Below are 23,907 nucleotides of genomic sequence, written 5' to 3' on the forward strand. Positions count from 1 at the left end.
GGTTTTTGAAGGACTGCTCATCTATCTGTTCGGAAAAAAAAGTCAGTCTGAGGGAGCTGAGAGCACTGCAAACAGATACCTCTGTAAAGAGTTAAATGCCTTCAAGGTTTAGATTTTTACTTACATAATTAGATTTTAAACAACTAAATCAAAGATGATGTCTCTACAAACAGAAATTTGCATTGGGCATTCAGAATCTATGGGCAAAGGATGAGAAGGAATTGGTTATATCAAGGTAAACAGTTAACGCGAAGACAGATTGCACTATCCAAAACCATCAGCTAACATCTGACAATGCTGTAATTAATGCAGAAGAAAACAGGTACCAGAAGTTTCAGTCTGGATTCTATTTGCAACACCTGAAGGTTTGAAGCATTGCCAGTTCCCCAGCAGAGGCTAAGTCATCATAACAAGGCTAATACTGACTTTACATACTTTTTAAAATCTTTATTTAACCAGGTTTAAAATCTTTTTTTCAAGGGCAACCTGGTCAAAAGGTCAGCAACACATCTTAGAAATATTTAACCAATAACATGATCTTTTCTTAGCCCTGAACCATGAACTGTGTTCAGCTTGAGGATTCTATTGTGATCCATTTTTTTCCTTTTAGGTTATTTTACATTTCAATTTCTAAATATGCAGAGAAAAGAAAATTAAAAATTAATGTTAAAAAAAGAAAAAGTCTATTTTGTTTTTTCATTAATTAATAATGATCTTGGCAACAGTTCATTGCTTGAAAGATGTAGTTTGTCTACTATTACTGCATTTTGTTATCCATTAGTGGTCATAGTGACCAATGTAAATTTTACTGTTTTCAACTGTTTGTTATTGATATGCAGTTCAATATGGCTCACTTGTGTTGATCACAGTTTAAAATCCAGCACCACCTGGTGTTTCCAAACCAGACTTTCAAAGGGCTAAAACCAAAAAGGACACAGTGTTCAGTGCTGTAACTGTCTTAGTTGCTGCCCACCTTGATCTATCACAGGGCTGCCTATGGCTCCCAGGAGGCCCCATGCACTGTGCAGCCTCCTCACCACCTTGCTGCCGCCACCCCCCCACCCCCCCCCACACACACACACGCACACACACACAGTCTCCTGACCCTCCTTCCCCCTCCTCCTCCGCATTACCACCCCTCATGAGTGACAGGCTTCCAGTTCCGCCTGACTTGAGCCTCTATCTTCGAACCCTCAAGGACAACTAAGAGGACATATTGTCATCAGCTCATCTCTCTCATTCCCACGACTGCCTCCTCCATAGATGCACATATGCACACACTCTCGCTTCCCACACCCACATAGCCAACTGCGACCCACTCACCTGTAACAACATCTATGTGACCTTTGCTTAATGTCCTCAGGTGCCACACCAAAACCCATTCGCACAAACAGCCCGCAGGTCTGGCTGTGCCTGCCGCTTCTCATTCACTCTTTTCCCTGTGAGTGTGTGTTTGAAACCATCTAGGTGGGGGTTGTTAACAACCACTTCAGACACAAACCTTGAACTGAGGAAATAAACAAGGCATTGTCTGCTAAGGCTTCCACACAGATTGCCTTTTGCTCCTGTGCTTGAATGTTTTTCTAGCTGTGGAGATGTGAATTCTTTATCTTGTAGTTTGTAAAAGTCTGAGGCATCTTGTCATGCGAGTACAGACCAGTTGTTATTAGAAGGCCATCATTTATAGTGGAAGCCAGGTTTTCTAATAAATAACAAGGTTTATTCTGAGTTATATCCCTCCTGCTGCCCATGTGTGTTTCACTCTTGTGTCATGGGTTGCTTGCTGAACAGCCTTTCAGAGTTGAAGTACACTTCTCAGTTTTAGAAAAATATAATCCAAACATATTACTGCATTGTTGGCTCCACTTTGCTTTCTTATAAGCCAACTCTGTAACTCTTTTTGCACTTCAGCATGCTCTTAGAAGTTGGAATGCTGGTGAGACAACAGGGAGTCGACACTGAACGTCAGATTTGAGGCCGTTGCTTATGGCTGCAGTAGAAGCTTTGCAAGTTGAGGAAATCCTTTTAAAATTTTGAAAAAGTCAATCCCCGGAAATCAGAGCGTTTCAAAGTTGTGCAGTGTTTCAAAGACTGGTCAGATGCATTAACAGAGATATTTTTGTCTTTAAAAAAAAGCTTTTGCAGAGGATACACCTTTGTAGGAAAAATCCTACGTCTACTGATTTTTAGAAAACAATGTTATTAATGTTTTGTGTAACAATAGGCTTGTATAACACAAATATTCACTTAAGCTATAGGTGTGTTTATCGAAAGTTTAAGAAAGTCTGACAGAATCTTATGAGGGCTTCATGTTTTGCAGGGGTCCAGCTACACAGCGTTGTGGTTCTGCATGTATTCTTCCATACAAAAAGGCCATTGACTTCTTTGTTCTTTCTATTACATCTTCAGCATGCACATTGTAAGACCTTGTGTACACAACATTAAAAGAAATTTTCCACTAAAGAGATTTGTCTCCAGGTGACCTTATTGTCTTCAGCCTATTTCCTCTCCCAATTTCTGGTATTTAAGACATCACAATAACTGCCCAAATCAACCCTACAACACCTTAAGAAGAAGAAATGCATCTTTTGCCTGTGCAGTAACTGTTTTGGGCTTAATCTCATTAGACTTTATGAGCCTCCATTTATTGCTTAATAACTGAAAACAGCAGAGAACTGTCCTAAATGGCACAGATTGAGGAAGACATTCTTACAGTCAAATGTAAATTAAAATACTCTGTTCATTTACCGTCATGACAGTTGAATATTTCATAGTTTAATTATGCATCCTAATAATTTTTCTTGAGGCTATAACAAATTATTCTGTAATGGAAATGGTTGTGCACTATGGAACGCTTGGTTTATAAAATTTAAACTTACAAAACATATTTATGGATAACCAAATAACAGTAGCATTTTGTACATGTTTCCAGTATGTTTGCAGTGATTAATTAACATAGACTTAGCGGCCTACATGTAGTTTAACATCTTACAGTTAAGCTTAATGTGGTCTTGCATGTCAGTTGTTTGCATTAATAAACCAACTGTGCAACAACAGGGTTTGGAGCAAATGGAGAACCATCACTCATTCAAATGTACCCACATGTGGTGCTTGTTCATGCCAGGCAAAGCAGGTAATGCCTTGAACTGCTTGCAACATTATAAAAATGGTGTTTGCTGGGGTGACGATCATTTTTTAACCATGACAGCTTTCTAACCTTAACCAAGATAACTGATTTCTGACCAGTTGAGAAGCAAATGTGTGTAGTAAAGTAATTTTGTGTTATTACTGGAAAGAAGTGGGAAAAAGTCTTTGTTATGTATTTATTTTCAGATTCACTTGATTAAAAAAAAACATTGTGCATTAGTCAACATTTCACTTTTGATTTACAATGTAAGTGTGACAGAGTTAGCAAATGAGATCATTTTTATTTGTACGCCCTTTGCAGGTCAACACAACAACATGTCCAAACTTTATAATAGAAAAAATAAATGCAATGTCAAAGTACTTGGTACTATTAAAACAGTTTATTAAGGTATGGATAAAGATATGGTAGACTTATTATTCACGAGTGCAAGTTTGATTATTTTTAATCCATTTCTTAAGTTTGGCTTTAAAAATTGAGTAGCTGGGGCTTTTTCTTAATTCACTGGGAAGACTATTATTACTATTACTATTACTAGGCTATTACTAAACTACTATCCCAGCAGTTTGTGGCCCTTACTGAGAAGACTGTCCAAATTTACTGTGTCTGTTCTGCAAAACACAGTAAAGTTGGGCAAACAGTCTTCTTATCAAGGGCCAGAATGGTCTTTAACTTGCATCTTTAATTATTATCATAGGGTGCTGAAAGTATTTAGATAGCAGTAATTTAAAGGATGCCATCAGAGTATTTTAAGAATATGAATAAATGGCCTGTATGGCAGTTACAATGACTTTTTGATATATGCAGAATATGTAACTGGGTTTCTGCTGGTTTAGCAATTTAGCTTATACTCTCTATCATGGCAGCAACAATTAGAAAACAACTGACTCCGTGATAATTTCCCCACAGGGGCAATTAGGTGTATAGTATTGTTACATTGAATGGCTAAAGAGACAGATATTTCCCTCAGGAGCTGATGGAGATCTAAAAAAAATAAATAAATAATAAATAAATAAATAAATAAATAAAGCTAATGTTGCCCATCGTCTTCTCGATGTTCTAGTAAGCAAATGTGTGCAGGAAATTGGAAATTTCTAATTATTGTGTTTTTTGTGTGTTGTGTTTTCCCACAAAACCAAAACGAGTGAAAGAAAAATAATACAGGCTGATTATTTTGTGTAGTATATATACATGTTACCTGGTAGATCAAATAAACTAAGAAAACTAATGTTCAGCAGATTTTCTGATAAGTGTTAGTTGTTATAGAAGAGAAGGATCGGGATAATAAAAACTTCTTAACTCAAGATACACTGATTATCCAAGTGTTTTCCCAAGCATTTCAAATGGAGTTAGTTTAGATTATAGCCTGCAAGATGTGGCTGAATACAGGAGAGTGAAGCATAGAGTTAATTCGGGCAGAGCACAGCAGTCATGTTTGTATTAGTGGATTTGCATCAGCTGGTCACAATAATCATCATCTCATTCACAGCTGAATAGTAAGTAGAAATGTGCAGTTACTATCAGAAAAAGTCTTGTTTGCTGAAGCACCTCCTGCTTTTGTGCCATATTTTCAACTTGGTGTCTGTGCATATATGTTTTCTTTGCGAATTTATTAAACTGTTTTTAAACTAAAGTCTTGCCCTTCGGCTGCACGGGGGTATTACAGACAAACTTTAAAATGTGTTGAATGTGTTTGTGGCCAAAGTAGTCGTATTGTAGCCTCTCAGTGTCCTTGTACAGGGAATCTAACACGACTTAAAGCTGTTCCTACCTGCCCACATTTGATCTGCCTCTTCACTGTCATACTTGAAGCTAATTCACTTTCAGTCTTTTATCTTCTCCACAGAAAGTGGCAAGTGTCTTTTTAAAATATCCTTTGCATATTTTTAGAAATCAGTAATAAGAATAAAAACTAATCACCATTGTTATACTAAAGTAAAATATTGTTGCATTCCAAAATCTTCCTCTTATTGCAGCATAAATCAAACTGGAAGTTTTGTAATGTACTTGAGCATTTAAAGAGGCTATTCATATCTATTTCCAGAATGCCAATTATTGTGCACAGCAGCAGCTTTGGCTATTGAACCATTTTAAGTCAAACTGTTGTAATACATTATGGTCTATTTCAACCTAGTGCAGTGGGGAGGTTCTCACTGCTGGATTTTCATCAAAAGAGATAGCCTGCTGAAAATGTAATTCACTGTTTTAGTATAAATCAATAAGCCTCAAGAATCTACTCCCTCATCCCCACCTTTATGTTAATGTAAAAGAAATTCTGAAATAGATCTTTAATTCACCACACGGAGTTTGAGACTGTTTAATGGCCCCAATTTAATCCATAACTGCTCAATTGACACTTAAATTTTAAGCCCATCTTAATTTGCCTTTTCCTGACAATTTTAAGTTCGACTTCTCTTCGGAGCCAAGGCTACAGTGACCCGTGTTAATGGAGATTTATAGGTTAGTACCATTCTAACAGTGATCTTCTATTAAGAATTATATCCCATTTGATTATTATCACTCAGTTCTCCCCCACAAGAAGAAAAAGGGAATCACTGTATGTACCGCAGCATGTTTAAAATGTGAGTCTAAAATGAGTCTTTGAATAAGCAAGCAGATGCAGAACATGTTAAATACTGAACATGAAAAGAGTTTAAAGTGAAAGCTAATTTTGTTAGAGTGTTAGAGGACATTCGGCTGGTTCTGATGGAGGATATAAATCCTGATGGACTCCTATCTGAGTGTATTCATTAATCATGTGTCTCATTGGCGAGGCTCTGATTTGCCACTGAGACAGATGAAGATGAACTCAGCAATATATTTCTCATCATAACACAACCCTCACATAAATATTAATAGCATATTTTCAGCTGGTGGGCATGAATCATTTTTCAGACAGGGAATTTTAAGAGCTATCCATGCGTGTCCAAGAACAGTACATAAGCGAGCAGTTGTGATAAACAACAGCCCTTTAAGGCAACATACTGAAGAGGAAGCCCAAACTGTACAAGAGATTTAAAATGTCTTTATTTTGCTTTCCTCAGGCAAATTTCTGTCAATAAAATTTCACGTTTGACCTTTCAATTTCTCAACACAAACATTTTAATTCAGCAAGCGACTGTTATTACCGTTTGTTTATGTTTAAAGAAATTCAAGAAACTGTCATTTTAACTTCCCCAGTAAGATGTTGCTTTTAAGGGCAGCTTGTTTTTCTACTTTTCCTGAAAATGTATGCCCCTGCTGTTGTTTTACTGATGAAAGATGTGACTTAGTGAGGAGTAAATGTTGTTTAAAGCCACTAAAATAAACAGATTTATATTCATGGATTAATAATGATTGGGCTGAATGTAAAGGGGACCACTGTTTAAGACAAAAATACAGATTATTAATCAACTCCAGCTTTCCTCTGAGCTTTTTTTTCTGTTTCGCCTCCTTCATTGTAGTGTTTTGGCTTTTACCGTTTGCAGCATTTTCTGCTGATTTAGTCGACTCTTATTGTTTTAATCAACTGCGGTTCCAGACTCAGCAGGCTGCATTTTACTCTTGCTTCACACAACCACATAGCAGACAAACAACCCAAACGCATCCCACACAGCTGCTCCTCTGTGGTCTGGATGTAAAGCAGTGTGTAGCCTTGAAAGTTGCTTTGCAACATGCTGAGGAAGCATTGTCAAAGTATGTAGTTTGAAATCAGAAAACAACCCTTTGAATTTCAATCCAAGCAAACCTAATGCAACATAGCCATGATGAGGTGCTTATACACAAGTTTTTAATATTGATAAGCATATTAGGAAAGTTATTAATTAATATTAAAAGCTGAAGGTTTAACCTGATGTTTCTAGTTTCTGTACATGCTGAGAATTTAAAAGGAAAGTGTCATGTTAATACTATTCTTATTTTTAGACAAACCTAGGTTTTAAAGGGTTAATCCTGCAGCAAATCTTTGTATATAATGATACAGTAATGTTATGTTGCTCTATCATTTTTCACCTTTGTTCATAACTTTGTAATAACCCTCATGTGTTTTGTGCTGTGGAAGCCAGTCAGTTAGTGCATGCGAGTCTATGCTATACAGTTCAAGGAAACTTTGAGATTTTTTTTTTTCAGTTAAATATAGCACATCCTCAGGTGAAAAAGCCTCTTACAAAGAAAAGGATGAGCCCAGACTCATGTTCATTTTGGTTTATCTAAAAAGTGTTATGGTCAATTATGTTTCACTTTGGGTTTTGGCTCAGTTTATTTTGGACAGATTCTGATGCTCTTATGCAACATCTGTTTTCAAAAGTCATGTAGTGGACCTTTAAACTCAAGCCAATCCCTTTTGTTCACTAAACTTAATATGGGAGTCATGTAGGAATGCTCCTGCTTAATTGGACTTTACCACTGATTGATAAAGCTGCGCCTTGTGTCCAATGCAAAGCACCAGAGAGTTGTCAAAGAAAAACAAAATTCAGTAATCCAGGATAAGAGAATAAAGTGGGGCTTGACCAAGACTTGTCAGAATATCCTGGCTTTAAGTGTTTGCGCATTTGCCAGGCTGAGGAAGTTACTTAGTCAAGCCAGCTGTAGGTCATCCTATGAAGCGCACACTCAAAACATCATCTACTCATCGCATCTTCTACTTTATACAAGAGCATGCAACTATCCAAAGAAGAAAATCTGTCTAATACAGACCATTAATGGGATGATAAAGGCTCTGCTCCATACAGTGGTCCTGAAAACTGGTACCCTGCATACAGGTGTCTGTCATAAAAAGCCAGTATTACCTCAGAAATTCCTGCTCAGTATGAGTTATCCATCACATAACCTATTAGACATGCTATTGTGAATGGAGAACACAAGTGTGTTTGGAGACTTCATGTTGATCTCATCACTAACCTCATTGAAAACAACTTTGCATGTTTATTATCTAATATCAATCATCTCAACAACCACAGTGATACCCGCCAAGCCTATCTGCATATACTTGACATAAATATGAGCTGTCATGTTTTCATAACTACGTTAGCTGTCACTGGGGCAGTAACAATCACTTTAATGATTCAATTTAACTGTGATCATTATTTTAATGACAGTAATGATTACCGCAGTTGAAAAGTTGAATTGCAATGTAAAAACCATATGGGAATTTAAGATAATCAATATTAAAAAAACAAAGTATAGAAGATTAAATAAAACGTAAGGATTAGGTGGTTAAGATGAGAAGAAGAAGACATATCAGGTACAGCATAACTGATCCTGTTAGTGTGATCTAGCAGGCTAGCTGTGTAGACTAAATCTCCATGTTGTCCCATGTGTGACCGCTTTTGTGAAACTGAGTCAAAGATATGTTCAGCTTGGAAAATCTAAACTTAATCTGCTGTCAACAACAACATCCTGGGCACAAAATTTGTTATACGATAGGGCCAGATTGATAGAGATTAAAATAACCCATGTAAAGTAAAATTCACATGTCTGTGTGACATGGTTTATCTAAAGTGTTATGGTCAAAGGGGCTCCCAATTATGTTTCACTTTGGGTTTTGGCTCAGTTTATTTTGGACAAATTCTGGAAGAGTGGAAACATGTCTATAGCATTTGACAAGATACCCAAAAAAATCGGTAGTCTCCATCATTGAAGAAGTTTGAAAACACTGCCATACTGCACATGCAATTGCAAAGCAAAACTGTGTAATTGAAGACTGGAGTCCTTGTTCACACTGTACCAATAGCCAGTGGTTGGCAGAATAGAAAGCCTTGTTATTGTGAAAAGTTAAATGTACGTAGACAAAAAGTGAACTGAGTCCATGCTGCATTTACTATAAGAAACTTTCTACACTTACCTTACGACACAAAACTTGTGTGTATAAGCACTTAACTTGTGGATACACTTGTGTATATAAGCAACGTCACGTAAAAAAAAAAAAATAATAATAATCAATCCAGTTTTTCAAAATGATCCATCTACAGTAGGAATTTTAAACTATTGCTTTTTACATTTAGTTTTTTTTTCCATTTGTATTTCATTCAATGTCATTAGTCAGACATTGTGATAAAATCTTGTTTTAATGGATCATTTTGACTGAATCATTTAGAAGCAGAATGCAAATATTTCTCTGAGTTTCAACAACCTGTTAAGTTTAGTTCACCCTGACTTGTTGCCATTTGTCTGACAATTGCTTTGTTGCTGTTTTTGATGCTTGTAGTGATTTTTCTGGCTTTGGCAAAGAGAAATAGCATTGAAATTTTTTATCTGGAATGCTATCCTCTCATGAAGAAAACTGTTTTACATTGATGAAAACAGTTGTTAACACAAGCAAACTTGTTTAAACAGATAGGAAAAATTGGAGATTTTGAAAGTAGTAGTAGAATTGTCAAGTTTTTTTAATTAGCCTTTGATCTGGGCTGAGAAAATTAGGAATTAGTCTTTTTCTTTCATTTGTTTATTGATTTATACCCTTTTCATTTACAGAAAAATGACCATGCAGTACATGACATATGTGGTTGCTTATGTCATTGCAGGTGTATGGTCATCAGTACAAAGCCGTGGTGGACGGTGTGGAGACAGACAGTGTGATGGAGATTGACCCAGAAAACCGCGTTGAGATCTTTAGAATGGGAAACGGGAGTCACGAGGTTCTTGAAGTGCACGACTTCAAAAATGTAAGTAAACATTGACGTGTAGGCTATTTCTCCTTTTGATAAAAAAAAAATATTTAAAGGTTCTGTCTTGTCCTCAGGAGGGAAAGGATTATGATGTTCACATCCTGATCTTTTCAGAGAACCAATTTACGTAATTTATCCATGCTTGATGTCATAATTTCACCATTATGGCTTTTCTCTAACCACAAAAAAGTTTGATAAACCCTTTGAATCCTTTCAACTGTACTGGGAATCATATTCACTGAGGGGTTCACACATATCATGCTATTTTTAACGAAGTAACTTTGTGCTAGTAAAACAGCAGAACAAGTGGAGATTTATGTGAACACAAAAGCCCAGAGAAAATGATCAGTCTTCCTAAAAAAGAGAAGAGAGAAAGATAGAAAAGAATTACTCTTCTCCACTAATTCTGTACAGCAACGTCTTCACAGTACAGAGACAAACACCATTAAGAACCCTTTTCGATTTGTTTCTTGCACCTTTTTCAGTTGCAATTTTGTTTCCAGCAGAACTCATTAACTTACCTTTCATTCCTAAATCCTGCTCAAGAGCAGGAGGTTACACATGCTGCACCTCGAAGAAGGGAGCGTGCTGCTTGACTGGGTAATGAATGCTCTTACTCTTACACCATTATTTACTGTGAAATGTTGGGTTGCAAGGCTGAATGTTACAGGATACACTTTATCCCAAACAAAAATCTGGACTGAGCGGTCATTGTTTTTGCTACAATGGTCGTTGTGAATCTAAAATGAATCAATGATGAAAACCAGTGCAAGATGGGAAAACTTTAACCTCAGAAATCTGTCTATGACTCCATTCCTCAGCCAAGTAAATGTGTGAGTGTGAGTGTGTGTGTCACATAAATGCATGAACACATGTGGTTGTTGTTGTTGTGTCTTCCACGTACTTTTGGTGAAGCACATCCCTGGATTTGTTTGATTCAGTGCTCTACCGTGAAAAACTGCAGTAACAACCGACTGAGCAGAGTAATTCAAAACTCATTGTGACAAAAATTCTGACAAAATTTGTGTTAAATTACACTAAGTGTAAAAATGTGTTCTGTTAGAATGAATATTTTTAGTATAATTAGGGAATGTCTTATGCAACTACAAAAAACAAAGCATCTCTTTAAACAATCTCCAATGAGCCTGAGGGCTGTGTGAAACTAGAAAATAAGAGAATGAAGCCACCTGGTCTGTGGACAACAGAACTCCTTTTAAAAGGAGACATTCTGAGAAGAAAAAAAACATATTTTTTTTATAACTTTGATCTTGAGTCAGTCAATCTGAAAGACTGGGAAAAAATGTAAATTTGACCTTGACATTGTTAAGACATTTGCTTCTGTTTAAAGTTTCAAAGATAAAGAAAAAAATGAGTGTGAACTACATGAAAGCCGCAACAACAAAAAGAATCTAATTAAGAATAAAGCAACAAAAAACATTTTATTTGGTTTTTAAGGCCTATGTTTAAAAGTAATTGTTAGCTTAGAAATATTTTGGCTAAAGGTTTTCTTTGTTGTAGTGAGGATTACAAACCCTCAGAGTAGTAATATATCTTATGATGGTCCACTCGTATGTTTGCCCTTTCTTTTTGTGCACATTATTAGTCTTGCAGTATTTTGAATCTGTCCTCACCCCGGCTCATCACACACTGATACTGGGAGCTTTGCTTATTGTTTTTCAATGCAGGACATGTTACAATGGTAATGTGGATAATGCTAGTATAGGTTTTATAAATAGTAGGGCTGGGCACGTTAACGTGTTATAGCATTAATGCGTTAGTTAATTAATTAATGCTGTTAATTATTTTATCACATATTAACGCAAGTTCTCTTTCATAATATTCCACTTGATGTCTAACTATGGGATGCAAGCCTCTCTGCAGCCCACAGAAGCATTAATCTCATTATACCAATCCTGATTGGCTGGTGAACGTGTCCATCTGCATCAGGTAGTGCCATCTACCTAAAAGAGCTCATGCAAACAGCACCAACTCATTGAAAAACCTCTTCCCTCTCGGGGCATATCTTGCGTCCACAGCTGGCTAGCTAAACTGTCCACAGACCGATCTTTTGGGATCAGTCGTCAGGCACTACCTAGCTTTGGACTCTTTTGTTCCGTCGGTCATTCCAGACCACAGTGCTTCCTAATCCCTCCACAGTTTGGTTAGCACTACCCTGGACGTCACACAACATGAGGGATTTTCAGCTTTAGGTGGCCTCTTGCAGGCTAGACTCCGTGTGTCATGGTGCACAAGGAGTGCTGCTCTTTGCTACATGTGGTGAGACACTGCGTCCTGACCTTAGGAGCTTCCTTTGGGCCCCGTCTTGTCAAGGAAGGTGGTCACTATGGATGCAAACCTGACAGGCTGGGGTGGGATCTACGAGGACCAATCTGTGAGGGGTTGATGGAGTATGGGTCTCAAGCGGTCTCATAAATTTTCTGGAGCTTTCGGTGGTGTTCCTCTCCCTGAAGCTTTACCACCCATCCCTTGTGGGCCATCTTGTCCTGGTGAGGATGGACAATACAACGACAGTGGCATATATCAACCGTCAAGGGGGATTGCGCTCCTGTCAGTTCCACATGCTAGCATGCAGGTTGATCCTCTGGGGCAGCGGTCATCTCCTCTCCTTGAGGGCGACACCCATCCCGGGAGTCCTGAATACGGGCACCGATCTGTTGTCCAGGGGCGCGCCAGTATACCGGGAATGGACTCTGCACCCAGAGATTGTAGGACAGATATGGGCCCATTACAGTCGGTCCATGGTGGATCTGTTTGGGGAAACATGCAGGGTGCTCTGTTTTATTCTCTGTATAGATGCACAAGCGCACACCTTACCACTCAGGCTTCTTTATGCATTTCCTCCCCTGGTGTTGATATCCCCCACTCTGGCCAGAGTGAGGGAGCACAGCCACGCACTGATATTAATAGCTCCACTTTGGCCTGCCATGCACTGGCTGGCAGAAATATATCGTTGCTGTGCGTTCAGCCCTGGCAGCTCCCACTGTGCAGGGACTTACTACTGCAAGGGAGGGGGACGGTCTTCCACCCACACCCAGAATGCCTGGCACTGTGGCCTTGGCCCCTGAGTGGCTCATTCTGTCAGCTGTGGGACTCCCACAGCGGGTGATTTCCAGTATACAGACTGCTCGAGCTCCCTCCACTAGAGCACTGTATGACTCTAAGTGGGGGGTGTTCGAGAAGTGGTGTCATAGACACGGCCACGTTCTTTTTCAGTGCCCGGCAGGGGTGATTTTGTCATTCATGCAGGATCTGATTAACAAAAATAAAGCCTTTTCAATGGTTAAAGTATACTTGCCGGCTATTGCAGCCAACCCCTTGGGGTTTGGAAAGCAAACTCTGAGCCAGCACCTGCTGGTCTGCCATTTTATGAAGGGTGCATGCTGGCTTCTTCCTGTGTCCAGATCGCTGGTACCCCCATGGGATCTGGCTGTGGTTCTGGAGGGGCTTAAGGGCCCTCCCTTTGAACCACAGGAGGGGGCAGATTTAAAACATGGTCCCCTCGAGACTATTTTTTATGATACCTAGTACAACTTTCAAAGTAAGATATCTACTTTTGAATGATGTTATTTTTAAGTAATGTTAGCGGATTAAGTTACAGGATCGTTGACTATTAAAAGTAGTAACTAAATTCTTTTTAGAGTAACTATTTAAAGAGTGTTTTTGAGTTGCCAAATATAAACACCTTTCTGCAATTTCTAGTGCACATTCGAAACCTTGTAAATATGACTCTCCATTGCATAACTTATCATTTTTAATCTGAAACTAAGAAGGCCAATAACAGTGATAAAAGAAATATCTTTTTTACAAAGATCTATGACTATCCTTTTCTAATAAACAACGCATAAAGCCTATTAAGAGAGTAGGATTTTACTGAAGATCTTGTGAAAATATGGTGACTGTACAGTACGTATTGCAGCATCGTATACAACAACATGTTTATTAATTTCTCTCAAAGTGGCAGTTTGAACTTAGGTGAAAGCTAGATGTTGAGGCTTTACCATCACCTGTGTTACAGAGCTGTGCTCAGCCTGCAGGTGCTGCTTCATATCTGAAGCGGAGTTCTTTGCAGCTGATAGATACTTATAATCACCAAGGCACAATATGCATTTTATTGTGATGTTCTTGTTTTGTTTTGTAAATGGCCAGCTCAGTTGCTGGGTGAGCTTCGTGTGTGTATTGATGTGCAGGACTTGCTGCCTTAGGGATCGTCCCCATGACACCGAATTGCAGTAAAACCGCAAAAGTATTTTAGCAATCCACCCTTTCATCCCCACCAAACCAGGGATTAGCCTCCATGAAACTGATCATGTCTGAAACCAGGTACCAAGGTGGTTAGGATTGAGATCTCTACCGTCTGTGGTATTGTGAGGACAGCGTAACCGCACCACTAGAGGATATGACGTCAGTGTGATGAACGCACGCCAAACACAACAACAATAATGGCATCAATGACCAACTGTGTTGTGGTGCTGCTCCAGACAGTCCTGGCTTATGTACAGCTTTAGCACCAAAATGTACTGCTTTTACAACGCAGTATTGCGCTACTGTACCAGACAACAACGGGAGCATCAGATATGTCATTGTCTGCACATGCACTATGTCTTGTTCTAGCTCTGGAGTGTTACTCTTTAATCATCATAGCGCCCCCCACAGTACTACAGCGGTTTCTTGGGGATGTTGAAGCCTTTCTCCTAGTTTTCGCCACCGTTTTCACACCTGAACCAGCTTCAGTGCCCTGTGGACATAGCCTTAGTAACATGTGCATGTGTAGATATGTTTCTGTTTCAGTGTCAACACTAACTGATTTTTAAAAAGTAATTGACTATTTGAATCAATTAATAGTTATTGATTACTTGAATAACAAAACAAATTAAGTTTGCTACAAGAAAACAATCCTACCAATTTATTTACTGTCTAAAACTAATCACATAGCAAGATAAAACATCCTTCTTACTAAAATTGCTTTAAGTACAGGGTCAAACAGGAGATGAACTCTGTTTCCTGCTTGAATCAAATGCAACTCAACCACCCAAACCTTGCAACCTACAAATAGCAATTCCCTTTGCCTTATAAATGTGGAAAACAGACTTTTCTTGGCTAAATATCCTGTGATTTTACACAAATTCTGTGTCACTGTAGAAGCTTAATCAATAAAAAAAATGTTTTTGACAATTTCACAAACTTTAATTCTTTTTTGGTACTTTTCATGGATGACTGCTTTATTTGTACATGGTGTGTAGGTATCTTTCTTAGACTTGTTATTGAATTTTTGAAGCCATGACACATGAACAAACGTAAGGTGTCAGATGAGATGAAAGGAGAAAAAAGAAACATGCAGGAATTGTGTGAGTGGAGAGAATTGTAGATACAGCAAGCATGGAATGCACAATATATTTCTGAAAACAGCTTTTCCTTACAAGGCCATAAAACTAGACACTAGGGATACTGACAAGACTTGAAAACATTGTGTTTGTGAATGAATATCCTATCCTCCTAAGTGAGGAGACCTTATGCTGTGAACCAACACATTCTATTATGCGTCACATGGATCTCGCTACAGGTCTCTGCAACAATCTTGTGCTTTTACTAGTAATTTGGACTATAAGTTTGACCTCTGATCCCAGTTTGACCCCTTATTGCATAAAAATACTTTTACATGGTGAAGTTGAAAAGTTTTTTTCACTACACAGGGTGACATTAAACAAAGGCAATGACATTTGGGCATCCAGCGTAACATTTGTGGTACTGTGAATAGTGAACAGAAGATGAAATAACCTGCAAAAGACATAAAGTTGAAGATGGCTCAACGGGTAGAGTGGTCGCCTTGTAGCTTGAAGATTGCCCGTTCAATCCACGGCCTGTCAAGCTCATGTCAAGGTGTCACTGAGCAAGACACCAAACCCCAAGTTGCTCCTGATGGGTCGTGGTTGGGCGCCTTGCAAGGCAGCTTCCGCCATCAGTGTGTGAATGGGTGAATGGGTGAATGTGATGTATATTGTAAAGCACTTTGGGTAAAAGTGCTATGTAAAATACAGGCCATTTACCATCCTTTTTTAAAGTTTAAAACAGAATTATTTTATTATGGTTATTTTATACAATATTAGAGTGGGAAAGAAAAAACAGAAAGGAGCAGCATCCTGTAAAACTTATGTGCTTCCAAATTAGTATTTATTTTTGCTTGTTACATGGACTGGGAAGCTCACAATCCATATTTAGGTGTTCAATAAGTGGTAGCTGACTTAGAAAATGCCTTTAAACAGTAATACTGACCATGTGGCTTGACTTTTACTTCAGATCCTTTTCAACTTGAGTTACTTTGAAACCATAAATTATGTACATAAAATAAATTTCCTTAGGGAGGTCCACAACTCACCTCCAGGCCAGAAAGCCTCAACATGTCCGTCACAGGGCTAATATAACAGAGACATTCTGGAGAACACGTTCACACACTCAATTATATCTACTGCCAGCTATAGAGTTGCAGGTGGCCTAACTTGTATATCAGTGGGTTGTGAGATAAAACCAGAGGATTAATTTTTTTCTTTCTTTGAAGATAACCACTGCAGTGGTACGTTAAATAAGAATGGATAAAGTTTTCTTTCATTTACCGCCTGGCCTTTTTGATCAGAGGTAGCCCCCAGACCCTTAGCTGCCTCCGGCTTCTCAGCACAGGTATTGGGAGATTTTACTGTGTATTCTGGCGAAGTTATCAGTAATCAGTTTTGGCTTCTTACCTTCAAATGGCATCTGGCCTGAAGCTTGAAGTAGCCAGCATCCATAAATCAACAAAGATACTATGAGAAACAGCTGTTGAGCAGGGCCTATTTGTTTTAAATAAAACATATAGACTATAACTTAACTTAACTATTTTCTTTCCTTACTTTCACAACTGTTTACCATCAGCTAGATAGTAAAACCAGGAAATCATGGCCTGAACATCTACAAATAAAGTAAATGCAAAAGCATATAAAATGCTGTTTGTAGGTTTATAGTCCTGTCTTTCTTTAACATTGCTTTTAGCTGTGAGGATATTTTGGTCAAAGGGGAATTTGTGAAGAAAAAAGATCTAACCTTTCTTTTCTGCTGCTATGCGCTCTACTGACTACACGCCCCACAGCAAATGAAGCTGAAACATCAAAACTCGCCTCCAGCGTTCATCCATCTAAAATTTCTTTGGAGCATGTTTTTAATTCATGACTGCAGGAAAACCACTGATGATGCAGAGAATAGCCCATGGTAACACCATGCCCTGCTTGGATGTCTGTGATGGACTGTGATGTCCAGATCGTGTGAGAAGGATTATCAATAACATCAAAAGTAGGACTATTGTTTAAATATATTAACAAGTTTATTGATGGTAATAAACTCATGCAGTGATGACTGATACAATGCATTTGCTGTATTTAATGTAAATTGTTACAACTATGTAAAATCAGATGCAGATGGATATTTTTTCTGTGAACATATAGCAAAAATATAAATAAAAGAAAAAAAGTATGATGCTAATAGTTATGTGACACCTACTAAATACAGACCAGTCTATCAGTGCTATCAAGGTAGGGACCAGCTTAATACCAGCTGACAACTGTAGCTCTGAATGAACTGAAAGATTCAGTTACATGCTCTCTGAGGCTCACAGCTTGCACATTTTAGTATTATCTATTAAAATGACATTGCTTTTCCATTTCTCTTCCTTATGTTAATGCATCTTTCTTCATTTTCTGGTTGACCAAGCCCGGTAATCATTGTGTCTCATCACAGCACTGCCCTCTTCTCTTCAGCTGCAGCTCACCAACATGCCTACCCAAATTAAACAAAGACTCATCACAATAAAGCCCGGCATAAACATCATGCTTTTTTTGCTTGAGACCATTATTACCCCATCCTTTTTCCACACAGATGAAATTACATGCGGCAGATTATGACAGCCATCACTTTGTACGTTATCTTGTGCAGCTGGTATCTGGTTCCTAGAGTGACAGTGTCACGGAAAATGTGGAAATCACACCCACATGGTCACGTTAGCTGATCCACAGGAGATGTCATAACAATCACTGTGTTACTGTAATTAAATATTGATTGAATGAAGTCCATTTTCATGCTGTGGCTCATACAAATTTCACTTGATACACTTTTAAAGCAGCAGTATCAGATGTAGATCCAGTCGTCTGTTTTATACAGTAGCTCAATGAGCTCTGCAGAAAATTAACTGGATACAGTCTGTTCCAGTGAAAGTCTTTCAAACTTATTCTGGCTGAATATCTTAGATTAACACAGAATAGCAGCAAGAGAATTAACAGATCTTTCTTGCCTGTTGAGGCTCTGTGTGTCAGACTGAATGGAGATACAGTCCAGATGCTGGAGGATCATCAGTGGAGCTGAAGAGAGCATCTCCACACTTGACTGCACAGATTAAGAGAGTGACAGGGACCTATGACTGGCTAATTCAATGGGGGCACTCTCTGTAGAAAACACTTCATTCTTGACAATGTCACTTGGCTCTCCTGTGCCATATACCCTGCCATGAAGCATTATACAGTCACAGTGGAACACCCCCACCTTTTCACTTCATTCAGCTTTAAAGCAAGAGCAGTGTTGCAAGGGCCAAGCTGCCATCAATTTTATAGCATGATAAAAGGGAAAAAAAAGATCAAAACACACCCTTTCTCACTCATTAGGTTTTAACTTTTTTAACAGCTTTGATTATCAGCAAAAAGCTGAGCGTTTTAAAACGAACGTCCAAGTTCTTATGGGATAACCACATCACAGGCATCTAATGAATGATACATATATCTGAATTTCTGAGTTTCCCTTCATTTCTTTTTCTTTTTTAACAGGGGATCACTGGGATACGGTTTGCCGAACATCAGAGGTGCTACATCAGGACCCAAACGAAGAAGCTACCCACACTGGCAGAGGTGCAAACTGAGGACAGAGGATTGCTGGTACAGTATGCCTCCACACTCTGCTATATGTACGTTGGGCTCTCTGTAGTCCTGCACAGGCTGTCATGCATATTGTCAGGAGATAACCAGAGTAGAGCTCTGTGAGCAACACACAAATCCTCAGCCTGTCCATTTCATCCTATCTCCCCACCGCTCTCACTGAGGAATAAACTAGGGTTTGTGGTGCCTGTGAAACTGCCAGAAAGCTAACCACAAGCCCTGTAGCCTCTTTGTGGCTCACATCAAATGGGGTTTGCTGTCAATCTTGAGCCAATATTAATTTTTAATCATCTCTTCCAAAGGCTTTACCCAAATAGCCTAAAGGGGGAAGGGTGCAAGAGCGTACTGAGTGAGAGGTAAACCATTAAAATGGTATTTTTAAGAGTTGTTTTCTTTGTAAAATTCACGAGGTGCCCTCCGCAAGTTTAAGGTGATTTATTTTACTTCTTTTGGTTCTTATAGTTGAATTTAAACTTCAGAACAAGAAATGGAAAAAATTCAATCAAAATTCCCATTTTTTCTAGTGTCACAGTACAATTCATGTTTCAAAGAGAAAAATCCTTCTCTCAAACATCTTAACTGCTAGACTGCTCTCATTTCCATTTCACATTGGAGCTGAGAAGAAGTGACTGTCTCTCTGACTCTCCCCACTTACTGACTCATTTTACAAACAGAAAAAGTCAATTGTCAATTGTCAGCCCAGCCTGAGTTTTAACTTTAAGAACACAAGGTGTTTCACCCAAAAAATAAACCAAACACTGTTTGGTTTATTTTGTTATTTTTCAAAATGTCTGATCCACGTTTAGAGTTTCTAATTGCCTAGGCAGCACCATATGTCCATGCCATCTCTGTCTTTTGTGCTCTGTGAAGCTTAATTGGCTCTATTCGCAGCCCCAAAGTGAATCATGTAAGGCCAGAATATGAATGGGGCTCATACTAGTTTTGATGGAGGCCTTCGTATTTAATAAATATTATTTAAAAGGTGTTTTGAAGTTGTGTTTTTACATCAAGGGATTCACTTTTACAAACTTGTTTTGATATTTAATAAATATCCACGAACAGGCTGCCAAGACATAGCATAATAGCCTAGAGGGGGTCATCATTACTTTAATAACTAATTGGCTATAATTTTTTTAAACAAAATAACTGCCTTGCTTGTATTTAAATGTACATTTTTGCCATGCAGATGTCAGCTTGGTCTAATACCAAAAAATAGCTGTGGTACATTAAGCTTATCAGACGTCATCATTATGGCTTAAACGAGTCCCAGCTGAGTTACCATGGTAACTTGTGCTGGTGAACAAGTCCGCAGAAGTAATCTTGAAAGCCTGGCCATGATGTATACAATCCAGAGGAGTATTCCATGAAAGTCGCTTAAGAAAGAAAGACTTACCTGAAAAAGTTAGACTCATATCCCAGCTCCTAATTAGGTTGTTCCGCAGCTCAGCTTATTTAATCCAGACTAATTCAAGACAGACTTGCATTTCCCTATTAAGATAAATTTCACTCTGTGGTTTTGATCGGGAAAACAGTGACAGTCTAGCCTGGTGGTTAGAAAGCTATACAGCATTTTGATGACAATAATTAATTGAAATAAAAGATATATATAAATTGCTAAGTATAATTTCAAATTAAACAATTAATTTATACAAATATTAATCAAATTGCAAAGTATTTTGTAATAACAAATTCTTAATTTAAATATTAAAGAGGAATTCCATATTGAAAGACTCATAATTCACTATTAAATACTGTGCTTTGTAAATGTGTTTTCAAATGATATTTCCAAAAAGAGAGAAAAAAAAACACAATTCATAAATCTGGTGATCAATAATTTTCAATTTCATTCATTTAAAAAGACTTTTTTTTTCCATGTGCATTTTTAAATTTGTTTTGTATTTGGGTTTCCTACCCTCTCTATTTAGCATTTGTGTGACACTTTGGAACCTTGAGCAGTGAAACTTTGTTAAACCAATCACAGCTGCTCCTCGACACAAATGGCTCTGTGTCAAAGAGAGAACTGGTAACAGCTCGAGTAACAGCTCAACCTCATTGAAACATTGAGAGAAACTCAAATTCATATCCACTGCTTGTTTTATCTTATAAAGTCAACCTAATGTCACAATGATTTTATTTTTATTTTTTTTCCATTTAGCATAATCAAATATTAACTTCTGCTATTTGCTTCAAATTATGATCATTTCCTACGATTTGTCCTCTCAGTGTTGCATGGATTTCTGTTTTCATGGTTTCAGTTGTTTACGAAATTGTGGCTATAGGTACCGTGTAAAGGCATGTCTAAAAAAACTTTTAGCCAGTTCACCAGTATTGCTGCTGCAGTAAACCATACATGTTTGCTTATTTACATTCCTCGCTTTAGATTTTAAACATGTGTTACCTTTTCTTTCAACCATTTTCAAAAGAATTATCTCAGTTTTCTCTTTGTGTTGGGACCAAATGTGGGATGTAACACCAGTAAATCAGAATCATGTAAACAGAACCCATCTGAACATATAGTATCTGACTTTTGATGCACACCTATAAAGTCACAAACTGAGCTTCAGGTATGACTCAGGTGGCTCTGTGGTGGCCTCTAAGGCCTTGTTTCCAGAAACAGGTGTGGGTCGGGATGGGTGGTTAGGGTGCAGATATGGTTTATAAACTGTAATCTGGTTGCGTTTCCACAGCCAACCGTAATCTTACCTGACAGGCACAGTATCATCCGGATAGCGATAGATGCCTCAGCTGGAATAGCTTGACGCAATCACAGCACAACGCTTTCCATAACCAAAACACAATACAGAAACAAGGGGAAAAAATGGCTGTCATCTAACAGTTTGTGTTCTTTCTTCTTGGTAGTGCTTCATAACATTATTTTAAATGGAGATTTAATCAACCAAAAGAAAAGATATTGCTCTCAATAAGGAACCGTTCCTGCTTTGTTTTATGCCAGGTTGCACGAGAAGTGATTTTTTTCTGCAACAAATCAGCAGATTGCAGTGTGTCAATTCCACCCTTTTGGGTCAAGTCAGTTAGATTGGTACCACAACAGAAGGGTACCAACAAAGTTGGACGGGTCAGATATTATGAAATATGAAATTATGAGACCAAACCCTGAATCGTATCAGCGTCCGAGTTAAAGTATGTAACTTTTTCTCAAATTTTTAAAGTTTTCTCCATCTGTTTTTAATAGAGAATTACCCATAATGCCATACAGTTATGTCAATACCCTCAGTGTCAAGACTAGAAAAATATGAGGCAAAGCGAATGCCCTCATGTCTTTCCACCATCACATTGTGAAGGAACTGCTAACTAGCAACATTGAGAACTTCACAAAAACCACCAATAGACCGTTATAATTTTTACTGTAATCAGTCATGTGTTGCTGTTTTGTTTTTTCTTGTTTTTTTGGTATCTATACAAAAACAACCATCATTTTTAAACAGTAAAATCATAATAACTGTTTCACTCACCAGTCACAAAATGATTTTAACAAATTTTCAAATATTTCAAAGGATTACAAGGTGTACCATCAGCATCGACTTTTATCACACCTTTCTGGGCTTTTGTGTCTTTTTAGAAGTTTGATCTCTTATTGTATGTGGAACAACAATTTTTTATGACAGCCAACCACAACACAACTTTTCAGCATATTTAAAGGAATCTCTACAAAAATGAAAGAAAAATCTTTGAGGATCATCGCTAATAATCCAATGGTGTCACATCTAGCAACCTTTTGTTCTTCCCGATAAAAGACCCAGATGTGACAAAGTTCCTGATGTTCCTGGATGTTTGTGGCTGCCCTGCACCTATAAAGAATCCTTTTAAATAAATTCCTGGATCCAGGTGGTGATCCTGATAACCCCTAAAATAAAATTATTTGCTCCTTATTAATTTCCTTAAAAAAATTTAATCAAACTCCGTCCGTCTTTTTGAGTTATGTTGCTAACAGTTACACAGACAGACAAACCAACACTGCCAAAAACATAAGCTCCGCCTTGGTGGAGATAAAAATAATACAAACATATTTGATATGGATGAACTGAAATGCTAATGTCACTTCCATCAAGAAACCATGAATGATTATAGAGACAGAGCTATCTTTTTATCTAATTATTTTAGCCAAAAATAAAAAAGTTATTTTATTTATATATTGCTATTTTGATAAATATCATATGTCCATTTTCTTTTAGGTCTCAATTTTTGCTATCGCCCTTTTTTTCTGCTGTTATTATTTGTAAATGTGTTTTATACAGCTACTAATATACTGCAAGGGAACAATTCCTTGTTAAAAATGAAACAAAACAAAACAAAAAAGCTATGTGAGATGGGGTAGAGGTTAGATTTAAGTGACCTAATTCTGTCCTTACTAACACAGGGGTCCCTGTGAGCATCCACCCACATGTGACCCTAGAAAAGATCAGCACAAGTTCCTCCAAGTGGTAAAACACATGAAGCTCACAGGGTTTAAAGCCAAGCACTTATGGTTCCTAGCTTAACCCCGCCACAGGCTTTTAGGAGGAAGGGCTCAGAACAGCAGCAGCAGGCTTTAGAGCTGAGGTGAAAAACAAAGAATAAAATGCTGAAAAACTGCAAGCAGCTGATAAGGAAACGCAACCCCTGCGAGGGAGAAACAGGTGACAAACATGAATTGTTTGCCAGGATTTTTCTTCCCTTTTCAATTTGCCTTCTCAATGAAATGTCTGAGGGAGTAATCCCTGAGCTTCATTCCAGTTCCCCCAGCCTGACAGAAATTGCCATCCACCTCCCTCACACCCTTTAACATTGTCAGTGGATGCTGCTTGCTCCATTAAACAGCCACTTAATATGGATGACCAACGCTCTCAGCAACCTAAACCTCCCATTCAGAGAACAACTGCAAACAGCAAAATGAAGAAACAACACTGCTGCAGATGATGTGAATACACCAAAGTCCTGCAGTGCACAGTGTGAATTGCTTCATTTATATGACTGAGCTCAGTAAATGGCAGGGTGGCCAGTGAGTCTGTAACAATGAAGTTCACTACCTGTCCTGATTAGTTCAGTAATGAGGTCTGGCCACACATAAAACAGGACAAAAAATTAATTTGTATTAATGTTACACAGCCAAAACATGCTGGTTCATGCTGGTCTGACACAAGAGCTCTGTGAT

At 38.1% G+C, this 23,907-nt stretch overlaps 1 protein-coding gene across 1 annotated transcript in view; it reads left to right on the forward strand.

Annotated features, from left to right (window-relative positions):
• The window catches only part of tnmd (tenomodulin), a 70,717-nt gene that overhangs the window by 33,519 nt on the left and 13,291 nt on the right, over positions 1-23,907 (forward strand). Inside the window, exons 3-4 of the mRNA XM_041990239.1 lie at positions 9,646-9,786; positions 18,648-18,755. Coding sequence (XP_041846173.1) covers positions 9,646-9,786; positions 18,648-18,755 — 249 coding nt within the window. The remainder of the gene's footprint in view (positions 1-9,645; positions 9,787-18,647; positions 18,756-23,907) is intronic.

The sequence above is a fragment of the Melanotaenia boesemani genome, chromosome 7 (genome assembly GCF_017639745.1).
Source record: "Melanotaenia boesemani isolate fMelBoe1 chromosome 7, fMelBoe1.pri, whole genome shotgun sequence".
NCBI lineage: Eukaryota > Metazoa > Chordata > Actinopteri > Atheriniformes > Melanotaeniidae > Melanotaenia > Melanotaenia boesemani.